This window comes from Bombina bombina, chromosome 2 (assembly GCF_027579735.1).
Source record: "Bombina bombina isolate aBomBom1 chromosome 2, aBomBom1.pri, whole genome shotgun sequence".
Taxonomy (NCBI): Eukaryota; Metazoa; Chordata; class Amphibia; order Anura; family Bombinatoridae; genus Bombina; species Bombina bombina.
In genome coordinates, this window is record NC_069500.1 from 409,382,196 (window position 1) to 409,399,604 (window position 17,409).

The 17,409-nt window shown below is 37.0% G+C and overlaps 1 protein-coding gene across 1 annotated transcript; it reads left to right on the plus strand.

Annotated features, from left to right (window-relative positions):
• The first annotated feature begins 1,670 nt into the window (after positions 1 to 1,670).
• Positions 1,671 to 3,502, plus strand: LOC128648934 (putative nuclease HARBI1). The gene is made up of 4 exons (XM_053701914.1): positions 1,671 to 2,077; positions 2,359 to 2,437; positions 3,015 to 3,316; positions 3,406 to 3,502. Exons 1-4 carry the CDS (start codon positions 1,957 to 1,959, stop codon positions 3,408 to 3,410), a joined length of 507 nt encoding a protein of 168 aa, XP_053557889.1. The 5' UTR covers positions 1,671 to 1,956; the 3' UTR covers positions 3,411 to 3,502.
• The last annotated feature ends 13,907 nt before the right edge of the window (positions 3,503 to 17,409 follow it).

Sequence of the window (17,409 nt, forward strand, 5' to 3'; positions counted from 1 at the left end):
TAATTTAGAGTAGTTTAGTGCATCTGTTTCCTCCAGGCAAGCTCTTTCAAGAAGTTTGCGTGTTAAATGCGATTGCGTTCGAGCGACATTGCCTCTCAATGCTGCCCATAGAAAATATGAGGAGTGTAAATTACTGCGAGTTTGCAGAAAGAATTCATGGTAATTTAAACAGCGTGCCACTTGTAATATGGATTTAAGGGCAAAGAACACCGGAATCTCACAATTGCTTTTATGCTCCTCATACTAACAATAGCGTGCCATTTGTAATCTGGCCATAGTCGGGTACAACGTGATATATGATGTGATATATTTGATGTGAGCATTGTTGTTTCCTTTCTTTTTTAATTTTAACAATTGTATTCATATTTCTTTAAGTAATTTGTGGCAAATTTCTTTAAACATATTTGTTGCATTTGTCACTGGATTGTTATGAATATCTGTATTGTATATATAATTAGATTAGTGGCTTCCAACTTTTAGGGTAGGGTGAATAAAAGTATTTGCAGCCTATGGAAAGGAAATTGTAAATATGTGCCCTAGATCACAAGTATGAAAATGGCCCCTCTTCCCCAAAGTCTCATAGTCACTCTCACAAATCTTCTAATCTTACCCTGAATCTCCTAATCAGGCCCCAGGGCTGCCCAATTTAGGCCTCGCTTCCATTGAGTCGTAATTCAGTTTGCGTGCACTCGCAAACCGTTAAATATGCTGTCGAAAGCAATAGCGTTTAACGACTGTTTCCAATGGCGCGTTATACCTCAATATCGGCTGCCGGACTTCGGCTGCCGAAAAGATTTTCGCGTCCCATAGAAAGTAATAGAAGCCGTTAATCGATAAATTATACCAGGTTTCCATTGAAATCGCTAACCGTTAATACACTGTCGGAGGCTGTCGATACATTGAGACATATTACCCCCAGCTCAACTAGGTGTAAAGGAGGAAAAAAGAGCTTTTTGAGGCCTGTTTCTCATTGAAATTGAAAATCAAAAAAAAATTACATATAGAAATATAATTTTATCTAATAATAATCTTCTCCTACATGTATATATGTATGATAATTGTATATATATATTTGACCTATATAAATCATATAATTTTAATAATTACTTTTAACTGTTATGATAAAGGCTGATATATTTAAATGGAAAAATATAATAATTACATTCAGTGTCTTTGAATTTCCGATATGTAACTACATATATGTTGAAATTATAGTTCATATCAAAAATAAAAGTCATGAGTAAGTATATACTTTCAAACTGTTCATTAAATTAAGGATTAGATGAGATGAAGATAAGCCCTCCCCCCCATGTTATTCATTGCAATCACCAGTTTCACATATGTTAACAAGCAACACACAGCTATAAAAAAAGAGCACACCTAGCCTAACCTCAGAACAGATATTTCAAAATGCAGGGTGAGAGAGAAGCTGACAATGCTGAAGTTAGACAGCGTAGGCCTGACATCCCCAGAGTGAGGCTGGATATAGAAACCCTGAATGAGCAGCAGGTGTTTGAAAGTTTCAGGCTCAACAGGGAGAAAATATATCAGTTATATGCCCTGTTGCAAGATAGGCTGGAAAGCCAGGGCTATTCAAGCAGGGCTGTCCCTGGAATGACCAAACTACTAGGGGCACTTCATTTTTTGGCTTCTGGATCCTTTCAGGTGACAGGGGGCATTGTAACTGGGGTGCATAAGTCCACTCTTTCTAAGCATCTTTCAAAAGTTATTGATGGACTTTATGATAATTGCAGAAAATTTATTTTTTTCCCCACATCACCCAGAGGTTGGCGTGATGTTAAGAGGGACTTTTTTCTTTTAGGTGGCATACCCAATGTCCTTGGGGCCATTGACTGCACTCATATTGCCCTAAGACCCCCTGTGCGCAGGGAGATAATATTTAGAAATAGGAAACACTTCCACTCCTTAAATGTGCAGATTATATGTGATGCAAACATGCGCATATTAAATGTTGTGGCAGGGTTCCCAGGAAGTAGCCATGATGCCTACATCCTCAGGAATTCTGGTGTGTGGAGATTGTTTGAGACAAATCAAATGCCTGAAGGACATCTCCTCGGTAAGTGTTTATGTATATATTATGATGCCTTCATGTGTTCAATATTTTGACATTTTATTGTTTCATTGCTTTATAATCCTTTATGTATGTGTCTAAGGGGGTGAAATTGATTAAATAAATAAATTGTTAATCATTTAAAAGATATATATTAACTATGTCATAGTAAGACATATGCATAACATTATTTTATGTCATACATTGCTTTATGGAAAGATGTGTGTTTATCTATCTATCTATATCTATATATATATATACTGTATATCTATGCATTCATATTTTAGCAGATTCTGCATATCCTCTTAAAAAATGGATTTGGACACCATTGAAAGAGAACCAGGTTGTTGGGCCTGCTGAATTAAGGTAAAATATATATTTATTTTCTGCTCATGTGTGTCAGAAATATTGATTGTGCCTTGCAAAATGCTCACTATAATCTGTAGAAAAGTAGGACCAGTACACACTTCATAGGAATGTCCCTTTAAATCACTCTTGGGTGAATGTAGGTGCAAACCTGGAGGACCTCCTTTTCCAAAGTCCCAGTAAATGTAATGAAATAGAACACACAGGTAGCACTCTATGTGGAGCAACAGCACCTTTATTGAGCAACGTTTCGGGGCTCCTGCCCCTTTATTAAGCTATATATCTGTGTTTGTGCACATACATTTGTTGCTTGATTATCTTGTGTGTGTGTGTATATATCACTATCACAGACATAACAATGTTGTACTGAGTGCCTTTAAAGGGACAGTCAAAATACAAATCATCTATTATCAGTGAAGCATTTATAAATCTCTCTGCTTCAATATAAATATATTTATATATATATAAAATGGATTAAAGATTTATAAGATCAAACCAGGAATGTAGTTAGCTCATTAGTATTTGATTTGTCTTCACATTATATATTATAATCATATTTCTTGTTCTTTTAATACAGATATAATGAAGCACATATCCGAACACGTGCTATAATAGAACGACTGTTTGGTGTTCTAAAAATGCGCTTTCGCTGCCTGGACAGATCAGGGGGGGATCTCCAATTCAGTCCGGAAAAAGCTATTAAAATCATAGTGGCATGTTGCTGTCTACACAACATGGCACAGGAGCATGGGATGTTGAACGACTTACTTCCAACACCACAGCCCCCAGGTGAAATCTTTGAGCCTGATGTAATTAATCATCCCCAACCCCTCAATGCCCATTTGGAGAGATCTGCAACTATTCAAGAATTCTTTTCAGGTATTTTTATAGTATTGTAATGAGACCTTTTAGTTATTTATGATTATGTTTTTTAATAATACACATTTGTTTCTTTTAATGTTTTACAGATTGAAGATTCTCAGAAATGGAATACCACTCCCCTCCCTCTCTCCTCATCCCTATATTTACCACATTTTCCCTAAATAAATGTATACTTTACTCAAATATAGTCATGGTGAATGTTTCTTTATTTCCAGCTATGTACTAATCAATGCATTCATCTTATGATTTATGTATAACATAATTATCTAAAATATCATTTTAATTATATTCCAAATATGACTTTGTTCTCTTGGTATAATTATTTAAAGAGCAGCTATGCACTCCTGGTTAATAAAATTGAGTACATGGGTGAACCAATGACAGACAGGATATATACTGTATGTTGACAACAATAAACAGCTCCAACATAGGTTCTATGCTGCTCCTGATCTTACCTAAATAAAACTATAATCAAAGGATACTAAGAATATTAAGAAATATAAAGAATATAAATATATTAGATTTGCTTTTAAATATATATGTTTTAGCAAAATAATGGAATTTATGTCACTTTAAAAAAAAAAAGGAAGAGTGTGTTCACAATAAAACATTAATGAACCAGATAAATCATTCAAATCCAATCAACTTACATATGTACTCATAATCAATTTAATCCTTTTATGTTTCTTATTTCAATCATGTATTTAAGTTTAGGAGCCATTCCATTTAATGCTCATCACCTGTGGTGCACTTGCTGATTGTTGCCTACATTTAGACAACAATCATCAAGCGCTCCCCATGTGCAGATTCAAAATGGGTAGATTCCTAAGATAACATTCCTGTTTTATTAAATTACAGATGATAATTAAGTTAAATAGATTATAGGATTACATATTTAAGTATATAAATACTGCATGCTCTAATTCCTGAGTTTTATTTTTAATAGGCTATCCCTTTAAGAAATATATCAGATGCTCATTTCAAAGAGACAAATCCAGATATAATATAATCCTTAAAATAAAGATACATTATCAATACATACAATCCCCTGAGATTGCACACTTGAATGGCATGGTTACCTCATAGAAAATAATATAGAAAAATAAGTCAAAGGAAAAAATCTTTTTATCATGAAGATGAGTTTTATTATTACAGATTTACCCTCATTCAAATGTAATTTTCAATGTGAAAATCATATTTATTCAATACAAAACGATGACACATTAAAGTTATAATGCGTCATAGTACTAATATTTATAAAATATATGTAATGTCATGTCTGCTAAAGCAGATAATACATTTGCAATATTTAGACTATTAACCAAAATACATAAGTGCTTAATATGACATACTTCAAGAGATATGAAGTATTGTCTTTAACATGGAGTTATTGAAACAATTTAAAAGTGCATTGTGCATTGGTCCCAGGGAGAGTCTGTGTCTGTTCATATGATGTCAATTAAAATGTATTAATCACCTCTATATCATGGCAATCACATATATGTTGTGTATACACCAGTGCTTAAATATCATAAAGATACATTTATCTAATTATTCTAAATATTGAATAATAATCTTGACAAAAAGGAGTGCATTAGTCATGATAGGTATTAGTCATGATAGGTATATATTTCAGATATTACATTCCACATAGGACTATAATGAATGCAAGGTATTTGGCCATATCAACAGGAAGGAATATTTACTTTTCAACTCTTCTATAACTGTATAAGCCTTATTAGCTTCATCTGAAGGAGCAAACAACATATGCTTGTGGAATATAAATCATAACATTTACACATGTCACGTTGACCAATGTTAGATAGCATATACTGTATAAATTTCAGACACGTATCCCCAAGTATTCTTAAACGGCATAATATCCTCAATAAAAGGACACATACATTTATCAACAATTTACACCTGCATATTAATTGACATCATGTGAAATAAAAATGAATAAAGCTGTTAATGTTTTTGAAAATAAACAGCTATTAAAACAATTTTGAAATATATTTTCTAATTTTGATTAGAAAAATATATGCATATTTATGAGATGGAAATCACACTTAAGAAAGTGCTTCATAAAAAAATTAGATATTATATATCTTGAAAGAATTTAAAAAGAAAAATACTTCTTAATGCTTGCGGCGGGATTTGGCCTTTGGAGGAGAGGTACTTGGGATGGAAGTGTGGCGTCTTGGGCGACGCACACCAGCTGGCTGGGAGGCTAAAAGATGTGATTCAGGGTCCTGCAGGGAGATAACGGAGGATGCGAGTGAGGAGGGAGTTTGCGGCCTATCTGCAACCCTCTCCACTGCCTCTGCCAGGCGGACGAGTGCAGCATTATGTATGTCCATCTGGCTCTGTAGCCTCCTGAAATCCTGCTGCTGCTGGAGCCTAGTAAGTCTAAGCTCCCTGTGAATGAGCCTCAGTAGAGCATCCTGCTGGGACTGCGCGGGGATATTGGATTCCATGGGGGGCACTTGTGGCTGTATAGGTGTCTCCGGCACATATTCCTGGCTCTGTGTGAGGTTGTCGTCACTCAGTCTTGGGGACTGTGTGGGTGGCTCAATATCCAATTGAGGACAGACATTGGTGGGGGGTGGTGGTGATTGTTGTGGTGGTGGTAGTGGTGGCGGCATTTGTTGTGCCATGGGAGGGTGCTGAATGTGTTGTTGAGGTGGCATATAGTACATATGCTGCGGTGGAGGATGCATCTGCTGATGCTGTGGTGATGGAGGATGCATCTGCTGATGGTGTGGTGATGGAGGATGCATCTGCTGATGCTGTGGTGATGAAGGAGGCATCTGCTGATGCTGTGGTGATGGAGGATGCATCTGCTGATGCTGTGGTGATGGAGGATGCATCTGCTGATGCTGTGGTGATGAAGGAGGCATCTGCTGATGCTGTGGTGGTGGAGGATGCATCTGCTGATGCTGTGGTGATGAAGGAGGCATCTGCCGATGCTGTGGTGGTGGAGGATGCATCTGATAATGCTGCGTTGGAGGATGCATCTGATAATGCTGCGTTGGAGGATGCATCTGATAATGCTGCGTTGGAGGATGCATCTGATAATGCTGCGTTGGAGGATGCATCTGATAATGCTGCGTTGGAGGATGCATCTGATAATGCTGTGGTGGTGGAGGCTGCATCTGATGATATGTCCTCCCAGATGAATATGGGGATGGGCCAGGAACATTTTCAACCTCATAGGCCAGTGGCTGTTGCTCATCTCCTTCAAGTATGCTGAGGTAGGAGTATCCAGCTTCAATAACATCCCCCTCCTCCTCCTCACTGAATTCCGGAACATCACTGGCCTCCGGTCTTGTTGAGGACTCATACTCATGTTCCAATTCTGAAAAATAAATTGTAATTATAAATTAATCTGATGAAACATCTAACATTTGAAAATCAATTTTATAGATATAGTTTTATATATATATATATAATTTCTGTATGAACTTAAACATATTTAACCAGAGGTGTATATTTAAAGATTGTGCCTCTAAGCGACTCTTTGTATTACACATAGTCCATATATATGATATAGATAGAAAGAATTTAAATCTATACCCTTGCTTGTTTGAGCAGATAGCCACTCCAGAAATCAGGATGAATATATCCACTACAACTATGTTAAGATGCCATTAAAGGGGCAATGAAGTACAAATTAAACTTTCATGATTCAGACAGAGCATGCAAATTTAGTCAACATTTAATATTTTACTCCTATTATCATATTTTCTTCCTTCTCTTGGTATCTTTATTTGAGAAGCAAGAATGTAAAGCTTAAGAGCCAGACAATATTTGTTTCAGAACCTGGGTTGCTGTTGCTTATTGGGTGGCTAAATGTAGCCACCAATCACGAGCGCTAGCCAGGGTTCTGAACAAAAAATGCAAAGTCTCCATAGCTTACATTCCTACTTTTTCAGAAAAAGATACCAAGAGAACAAAGAAATATTTATAATAGTAGTACATTAGAGAGTTGCTTAAAATTGCTGCTCTATCTGAATCATGAAATAAAAAAATTGGGTTTACTATCACTTTAAGTTACTGTGCAAATTAGACTTTGAACCATGTAAAACATTACTTGTACTAATCCTACCTAGGTATGTTTTCCACTGATGCTTGAACACAATTGATTACTAAACATATATAATATATGAACATTCTATATTCTGTATTACACATGTGTATGATTACATTTATATTTTAAAAAACAAAGCCGATATATATTTCTGATGTTAACATATATTTGTTAGAAATAAAACATTTATTACATATGATATTTAATATTCACCTTCATGGACCTCTTCAGCTGGCACTGATGTGTCCATTGTCCCCTTACATCCGTAAACAGATTCATCTGAGATGACATTGGCCATCATCTCCTCCCATGACCTTAGGTGTATCCTCTTGCTAGGACCACCACCTGTCCCACGTGCATATTTGGCCTGCTGTGCCAGCTTAGCTTTGGTTTCCCTCCTGCAGTCATGATAGCGGTGTTTAATGCTGGCAATAGAACGATTACGTCCTAAGCAGCTGACTGCCACTCGAATCTCCTCCCACAGCTTATTCCGGACAGCCGGCCTCAGGTTAGGGTTCTCCAGCTGAGCTGCCCTCTCCAAGTATGCCTCAACAAGAGCCTCCTTCTCCTCCTCAGAGTACCTCTCCTCTCTAAGCCTGCCCTTCACACCTGAAGGGCCAGCAGACACAGACTCTCCCTCCTGTGACTGGGGACCAGCCCTCTCTACCTCCTCTGTCCCTGCAGGCTGTGACAGGCTACCACCAGCCCCACCCCCAGTTGCCACAGTCTGCCCCACTTTCCCTTTTCTTTTTGTGCCTAGCTGAGGCTGACTCCTCCTCACTCCTCCCACCTCCATTCCTCTTCCACCCTCTCTCCTTCCCTCCTCTGCCAGGGTTTGAGGAAGGACAAATCCTCCACCCAAACCTCGGCCCCTATTCCTGCCCATACTACTCCCTACTTCCCCCCTCCCCCTCCCTCTATCCACCCTCACCACTGCCCTCCCCCTAGCCACCCCCTCCCCAACTCCACTAGGCCTATCCATCCCTTTCTCCTTCCTCCCTAACTCTAACCTAACACTAAAGTCCCTAGCTTACCTAACTACACTAAGTCACCTAACTAAACCCTATATTAAATAGCCCCAAAACTAACTACCTAACCTATCTAGACCCTAACTATCTCTATTCTATATCCCTCAAAATAAAAATAAAATGTGGGGGTGAAAATAAACAAAGGGATGTAAATGAAAAAGGAAAAACTAAGGAGGATTAGAACAAAATTATAGACAAATAATAAGGGATGCAAATGAAGAAAGGGGTGAGCTATATAGTCAAATGAAACAAAAAATATGGGATGTAAAAAATAAATAGGATGTGAAAAATGTATATATATTAAAAAAAAAGTTATATAGTGAGGAAGGGAAAGGTAGTCAAAGGGGGGATGGGAAGTGGAATAAGGGGATTAATGAAAGGAGTAATAAAGGAAGATGGGGATATGGGGGTTAATGAAAAAAAATATGTGAATGTGTTTGTATCAAATAAAAGTGTGTATGTGTGTGTGTGTGTATTTGTGTGTATAAACTAATGTGTGTTAATTAACTAATGTATGGATGTGTGTGTGTGTTCCTAATATTATATGAGGCCTACAATAAGAATATATGAAAATCAAATATCAAACTCTCCACTAACTCTCAAACAACTCTCAAAAACCCAAAACTCCTACCAACGCAACTAGCTCCCGTGTCTTTCTCTCTAGAGGCGATCACAGGTAAAGAGCGCAGGCGCAAACCGTTATTCTTATAGACAGAGGTCGGGTTACCATGGCAATGCACTTGTTATGGCGCGCTTTTCGACAAATCCGACATCGGTTGGCAACGCAAACTTACGTACGGCCGAAAAGAGCGACTGCGCGCAACACGCTAATCTTTTCAATGGAAACCTGGTACTAAAATGGAGCCGTAAATTACCTTTAGCTGTCGTCCGCTTCGGTAGCTTACGGCTCCATTTTTAACGACTCAATGGAAGCGAGCTCTATGACTGCAGAATTACAACAACACTCCACATCCTGACTCCGCCCAAATAAAATCACAAAACTACCTACAGGCCTCCTCTTAACTCATCCCCAGCCTCCTCAACCCATGATGGAGCTCTTCAGGATGTTTCTTCACCAACCAGATTTTAATAGAACGTTACTGGTCTATGAGGCTAGTCACAGAAGCATATATTCCAGCCAGTTAGAAGATATTTATCCATGTGTTCCATAGTGCTTAAAGCCATTGTATAACTCAGAACCATTTCACCATCAGATTCTTTGTATAAATACAAATTGCCAATCGGCCAGAAATAATTTCACACCATTCTTTACATGTTTTTAATGAATACATAAATACTGTTTTTCAAAGAACATCAGGAGAATTGTTGTGTGTGAGCGGAAGGCAGTTAGGAGATTGAAATGGTAATAAATGGATACATTTCTTATTTCCCCTAAATCCATCATTCATATTCAAAAATGTATAATAATAATAATAATAATAATAATAATAATAATAATAAAAAGAGTTTTATATAGGAATATTAATATTGATAAAATAACATTTGTTGGTATAATTGGATATTTAAATTAATTTACAAGATTAAAGGGACATTATACACTAGAGTTTTCTTTGCATAAATGATGATCCATTCATATATCCTATACAGTTTTTTTTTTAAAAAGTTTTAGAAGTATACTGATGTATACCTACTAGAGCTCACTCCTATTTGTGTAAAGGGTCTTTTCATATCCAGAGGAAGGGTGAGGGGGTAGTGTCTGTTTTCAATGGGTGTTCCAGTCAACCTAATCAAGTGTTAAACTAGGAGCTTCTAAGTAAGTTTTTAAAAGGTTTTATACTGGATTTGTTTTTATCAGAATCTGTGTGTGTTCTTCTTTGTAGTAGTGTCTAGTACATGCAGTTATATGAAAATTGGTGTGCACTGTCCTTTTAAATACTTTTCATGCTGAGAATCTCTCAGGTCTGAGGATCTCTGTGACCATAGTACAATTTCCTCAAATAATGTCTGAGAATACGTTTTACTAGGTGTTTGCCCTTGAAAATACAAATGTGAATGTACAGATTATTTATAGATATTAGATTAGCATACCATGGTTATGGTTGGTAATAATCTATTTTGTCATGGTGATGGTAGCGAACATTCTGTCTATAAATGGTGGAAGCAAATATACTGCAATTTGATTTTGTTTTGTAATTGTGGCATTTAGCAATTAATCAGTAAACAAGAAAAAAAGATTTAAATAACTTTTACATTCTTTGGAATGTAAAATACCTTTTTGGGTTTAATCTCTTCAGTGAACTAGATATATGATAAGTTGGTGTTATTTTATTGTATAAAATGTAAACTCCAGGACAATTTTAAACTTGCAGTAACAGCTACATGGGATGTAAACCCTTTCCTATATTTGGCTACATTTACTGACATTTAAGAATATGTATGAGAGCTAATTTTAACAGTATTGGTAAAAATAGCTCTATCTTTCTATTCAGAAACCAGTGTAACCTATTCTTTAAATGCATCTCCTGTGGCCAATTTATGGATTTTAAAAAAGGATGAACATGGAAGACTTTTAGAATCATGTTAATTTCTTAGAAAAAGATTTGAAGAAAGAAAGTGCACTTTTTAAAACATATATTATGTAGTGATAATTGTGGGTAATTTAACACAGGACTGTTTACATGCGGTCTGAAATATCCCATACTTCTGTAAGGTTTGTCAATGTGACCTAATTATGGATGTCTTTTAACCCAGGGACTTGCAGGCCCATTTATCAAGCTCCGTACGGAGCTTGAAGGGCCGTGTTTCTGGCGAGTCTTCAGACTCGCCAGAAACACAACTTATGAAGCAGCGGTCTAAAGACCGCTGCTTCATAACCCTGTCCGCCTGCTCAGAGCAGGCGGACAGGAATCGCCGGAAATCAACCCGATCGAATACGATCGGGTTGATTGACAGCTCCCTGCTGGCGTTCCGATTGGCCGCGAGTCAGCAGGGGGCGGCGTTGCACCAGCAGCTCTTGTGAGCTGCTGGTGCAATGTTAAATGTGGAGAGCGTATTGCTCTCCGCATTTAGCGAGGTCTTGCGGACCTGATCCGTAGTGACGGATCAGGTCCGCAAGCCCTTTGATAAATGGGCCCCTAATACTCTTGTGTTGAGTCACTTTTTTCTTTGAGACTACTTCAGTAGTGCAAAAACTTTTCCAAAACATTTTACATTTCTTTTCAAGTGTATGAATTGGGGAATTTTTATCTTCTGGGAGGTTTCTTTAACAGATTTTTTTTATTATTTTAAGCATTTTTTTCTTCTCATTTTCAGTATTTTTTTTCTGTATCTTAACTTAAGTGGTTCTTTGTGTGCCTATAGACAAAAAAGATAAAATCTTTAATTGGAGCAAAAATAAAATAATGTATTATACATTATGAAATATATTGTTTCAGCACTGCTTATTGCTTACAATGGTGCTTGTCAGTAAATTGGTGGCATAGATTTGCTGCAAGAATACAAGCGTGCTTGTTTTATCGCTTGCCTTTTTAATACCATTACAACATAATATGCAACATTTCAGGCATCTGCTAAAAAGCTATGTATATCAGTTGGACCACTTGATTTTGAATACCGCCTCCTGATTTTGAGGCAAGTTCTGACACAAATCATCAGGTTCACTTGATTTTGAATAGGCACCTATGTATGATTTTCACAGTAGTTTCCTGTTCTTATCTGACAGGAGTGGCACCCAGTGTGGTATTCTGCTACTGTAGCTCATCTGCTTCAAGGTTTAACGTGTTGTGTGTTCAGAGATGGTATTCTGCATACCTTGGTTGTAAAGAGTGGTTATTTGAATTACTGTTGCCTTTCTATCATCTCGAACCAGTCTGCCCATTCTCCTCTGACCTCTGACCTCAACAAGGCATTTTCCTCCACACAACTGCCGCTCACTGGATATTTTCTCTTTTTCGGCCCATTCTCTGTAATCCCTAGAGATGGTTGTGCGTGCAAATCCCAGTAGATAAGCAGTTTTTTAAATACTCAGACCAGCTCATCTGGCACCAACAACCATGCCACGTTCATAGGCACTTAAATCCCCTTTCTTCCCCATTCTGATGCTCGGTTTGAACTTTAGCAAGTCGTCTTCACCACGTCTAGATGACTTAATGCATTGAGTTGCTGCCATGTGATTGGCTGATAAGCAATTTTTGTTACCAACCAATTGAACAGGTGTACCTAATAAAGTAGCCGGTGAGTGTATATAAGCAATACTCATTTGAGTTATGGTGGAAATAAAACCATAAGATTAAAATCCTCAATTACATAAAAGTAAGAGATATATAATTATTGCATAAAAACATTAGCAGTTCTAGGCAAGTATACCCACTTGCTTACTCCCAGAAGTACTCTGTGTACATTGATGTACCAATGCACCAGGAAACTCTGGGTAAGATATGCATTAAAGTTCTAAGATTAAAAGCATTATTAAAAAACAACCCCACATAATTAACCCTTCTGCGCATTTGAATTGTGAACGCCATACAGAGGTATTGAATATGTAAATTACCATACTAGCGCAGTGATTGGCCACAGGTTTTCCTAAAGACACAACCATTTTCGGATTTGATGATGTCATTTTAGGAACTAAAACTAAGCTTAATTTTCAAAAGCAAGTAAGTTCAATATGAAATGATCAGCAATATCTTTCCTAAACTAGTTTCAATACATTGTCAGTTTTGCAATCTTTGATAATTCTTTAAGTAAATGTGGTCATTTTTCTCTGGCTAAATGTTCTACTTTTTCCCTGGAAAATAGTACCTCTTGTAAGGATCCTTTTGTTTTTAAGGTTGGAGTTCTTTTATAGAAGGACCTTTTCTGTAAGCAAGTTGTTTATTTTGATCAACTAGTCTTATTGATGATGTTAATGCTGCTTTATTTTTAGTCTTTCTGAGCATTTTTAGGTGGCCAAGCAACGTAGTTGCTGGACAACCTATTGTTATTGTCAGGATTATAATTATTATTATTTTATTTATTACTACGCCGCTTTTTCTATTGCCCATAACTCTTGAACTGCTAAAGCAAAGCTCTTGAAATCAAGTATGCTGGTACAGCCTATTGCTCTGCTACATCTCATGCAACCTTGAACTCATAGGTCATAAGGTTAGGCAGCCATATTGTTTTTTGCAACAATTTCGAGAAACCCTTAAAATCTTTGGCTCTGGAATTGCATATGTTACAACTTTGAAACTTGCTCATTGCCGCTATGACCTAGATTTGCCATTGCTCAACAGAAGTGCCTTGGTCACATAATATGCAGCCATCTTGCATTTTGCAAAAATCTTTAAACATCTTCTCTTAAACCGCTTAGTGCAATAAAGTGCAATTTTGCACATATGCTCCTTGCAAGGTCCTCTACCAAGTTTGTTCAAACTGCGATTTTTCCATAATCAACATGGCTGCCTTGAAACATTAACCTTTTTATCTACATTTAATTGCATAAATTAGCACTTTATGCATTAGTTTTACAATATTTAACAATATTACAGTGTAATAGACACATGATTACACATAGTCATAACCCTCAAAGACAATATTGCAGTCAAAATTTGCACTGCGCAGTTGCCTTTATGAAATAAAACATTTGCATATTTTCATGAAACTTCTGCAAATTGTAGAGCTCTGTAGTGAGCATTAGTATGTACAATTTGAAAGCCATTCTGTCATGAGCCTATACCTTTAAGGAAGGGAGGGTTTATCCTAAGTCTTTGCTGTATATATTCCCTCCCCTTCCTGACCTCTTTGCTTGGTATTCGTTTTCCTGTGGGCTAGTACTACTAAGCCTCCTATTTTCCTCTGAAGAGCTCTCTCCGTTCATTGATCTGAAGTGCAAAGGAAAATAGTATTATTCTTTCTAAACTCTCATTAGTAGCAGTTACTATTTGATGAGCTTTTGTTTGTTTTCCTTAACCACGTTCATTTCTAGTGAACTGTCTGCTGCTATTCTTGTAGCAGTGAAGCTCACTGATTCCAATCAGCTGATCAACTCCACCTGCAAACTGAGACTGCCTTCAGAATCTCCCCTGCTCTGCAACCACACTGATCGCATCTACACTGTCCAAAGTTTACTCTGCTTAATCATAACCGATATCAGAAATATCCTAGTCCATTGTTACACATACATTGCATAGCTTGGTGGCCATTTTGTTTTGTATGCACTGTTTTTAAAAACTATAAAAATCTTCTTCTCTTAAACCGCTTATGGGACAGACTTGAAATTTTGTTTATAGAGTTATCTTATGACTAACATTCAGATTTGTTCAAGAGAAGTTTATAGGTCATGTGGTTTGGAAGCCATTTTGAATTGTTCAAAAATGCTTGAAGATATTTTTTAATTAATAATAAAACAAAAACCGCTTTACAAAAATGCTTTATTTTTGCCGTGTTTATTAACATCTATTGTTAGAACTATTGTGCATAATATGGAGGCTGTATATCATATGATCTGGCAGCCATTTTGTTTTACACAAAAATTTCGAAAATCAATTTTCTCTGCAACCGCTTATGTTAGATTTGTGAAACTTGCTGTATAACCTTATATTGAGACCTAGAGTCACAGTTGTTCATGTTGAAGGAATTGGTCACAAGGTATGGCAGCCTTATTGGTTTACACAAAATTTTCGAAAATGTGTTTTCTTTGCAACCGCTTATGCTAAAGCTGTGAAGTTTGCTGTATAACCATATATTGTGAGCTAGAGTTACATCTGTTTATGTTGAAAGTATTGGTCATATGCTGTGGCAGCCATCTTGAAAAACTCAAACATTTCGAAAATGTGTTTTCTTTGCAATTCCTTATGTTAGAACTGAAAAAACATGCTTTAAAGCTTTACATTGTGGCTTAGCTGCCATTGCAAAAGCGATGCGCTTGGCCACCTTTATTGCTGCTTGCATCTACATTTTTTAATGATTCTGCTAGTAAAGATTTTCTGGACTTTTTTGGCATTTCTCAATTGTGCTAATCCTTTTTGTGTTGCTGTTTCTGTCATTATTTTAATTATTGTCAGAAATATGTCCTTGGCAGGCCTTTTTTTAAAATAATGTTATGGTTGGTCTGCTGATGTGGTGTTTTAATCTAGACTTTTATCTCTTTCCTTTCTGGGAAAGAAATTTTTTGGATTCTATTATTGGTTTTTTTCCCAGAGGTCTCAGGACACGTACCCAGGGGTATATCTAAGTGCTTAATAATTTTCATTCCTTTAGAACCTTTTTTTCCAAGTTTTATTTAGATTAGGCCTTAAATGCCAGGTCATCCTTCCCTATTTCTAATTTTCCTTGTGGTTATTCAAGTTCCATTGTAGGAACAAGGGATGCTTATTTGTATGTTCCTATTCACTAGGAACATTATCAGTTTTTGAGATTTACTTTTTTTGGATAAGCATTTGCAGTTTATTGCTTTACCATTTGGTCTTGCTAAAGTTCCTAATATTTTTTCTAGATTATGGGTGCCCCCTTGTTTATAACATAACGCTGTTGCGGTGTTTCTTTGTCTGGTTGTTATCCTTTTATTTAGCAGATTCTTTCTCTAGTAGTCTTTTGTTGTTTCTTCAATAGCATGGTTGGAAGATCAATTTTCCAAAGAGTTCCTTGATTCTTCAGACAACGGGGTAGATTTCTTAAAGGTCGAGCGGACATGATTCGCTGTAGTTTATCATGTCCGCTCGACTTTGCTAAATTGGCATTTATTTTTGCACAAACATTTCTAGTGAAATGCTTCTGCAATGCCGCCCCCTGCTCACCGGCGACAAATCTGCCACCAGCAGGGGGTGTAAATCATCCCGATCGGATTGGGATGATTTCAGTCCACCACCTAAAAGGTGGTGGAAAAGTTAAGGATTCCTGCAATGGCGAGCCTGAAACGATGGGTGTCGAAAGCAGCATCCACTACTTAATAAGTCTACCCCAAAGGCTTCTTTTCTGGGTATCATTTGGATTCAATATTCATGAGATTTTCTCTGTCTCATCAGAGAAGGCTGAAGCTGGTTTTAGCTTGCTAAAACCTTCAATCTCTTTATTTTCCCTCAGCTTTTTTTTGTATGGGTTTTTTTTTTTTTTTTTATAGTAGCATCTACCATTTTCTATGAGATTTTTTCTTTCCTAAGATATGGTGAGTCCACGGCTTGAGTAATTACTGTTGGGAATATCACTACTAGCCAGCAGGAGGAGGCAAAGAGCACCACAGTTAAACTGCTAAATATAACTCCCTTACCCACAACCCCCAGTCATTCTCTTTGCCTTCGGTGCATGTAGGAGGTGAAGTTTAGGTGTCTGAAGAAATTTTTTGATTTAATCTACAAGCAAGTTTTGGGGTATAGACGTATTCCACGTCATTCCTTGCAGTCGGGTAGTGGTGGCTTTAAAGCAGTTAGGTACTTACTGCGTTTTCCTAACAATTTCTGCCCTACTTTGTTCTTTCTTTTTCAAAGGTCTCTGTGAGGAACTGTGTCCTCTCATACCTTGTAACTGTTTACATGCCGGACAGCGGAGCAGGTAAGTGCTTTTTCCTGCAGTTGGGGAGACCATGCACTTAACAAATTAAAACACATTGCTTTTTATTGGGACGTAGATAATCCTGTTGTATGGGTTACACTGGGGCATGAAGCAGGCACTGTAGCATGTGTGAGACTAACATTTAAACTTTTTTAAAAAGAAAGAGTAAAATGTTTTTATTAGGCTTTATTTTCTGACACATATTTACTTCATAAAACAATACAAGTTTAAACTGAAAATAAGGCTGAATTTTCTATTTCAGCAGCTTATTCATTTCCCCTTTGCCTTAAAATAAAACTATGCAACATTTTTAACTGTCAGGTTTGAAAAAAAAACCGGTTATTTCTGGTACTCAGTGTACCAGGAAGTAGTGCCTCTCTGTGTCGCAGCAGTAATTTAAGCTCGGCAGTTGTGGTCACATGACCGGCTTTACTTCATAACGTTTTTGAGGAAAAGGTTGTTTTTCTCCATTTCTGGGTGATCCG

What these genes read in the sequence shown, in the direction of transcription:
- LOC128648934 (XM_053701914.1), top strand. Translation starts at nt 1,957, where the DNA reads ATGCGCATATTAAATGTTGTGGCAGGGTTCCCAGGAAGTAGCCATGAT. An exon ending in GCCTGAAGGACATCTCCTCG is followed by an intron (nt 2,078 to 2,358) that starts GTAAGTGTTTAT and finishes TTCATATTTTAG; the next exon opens with CAGATTCTGCATATCCTCTT. An exon ending in GTTGGGCCTGCTGAATTAAG is followed by an intron (nt 2,438 to 3,014) that starts GTAAAATATATA and finishes CTTTTAATACAG; the next exon opens with ATATAATGAAGCACATATCC.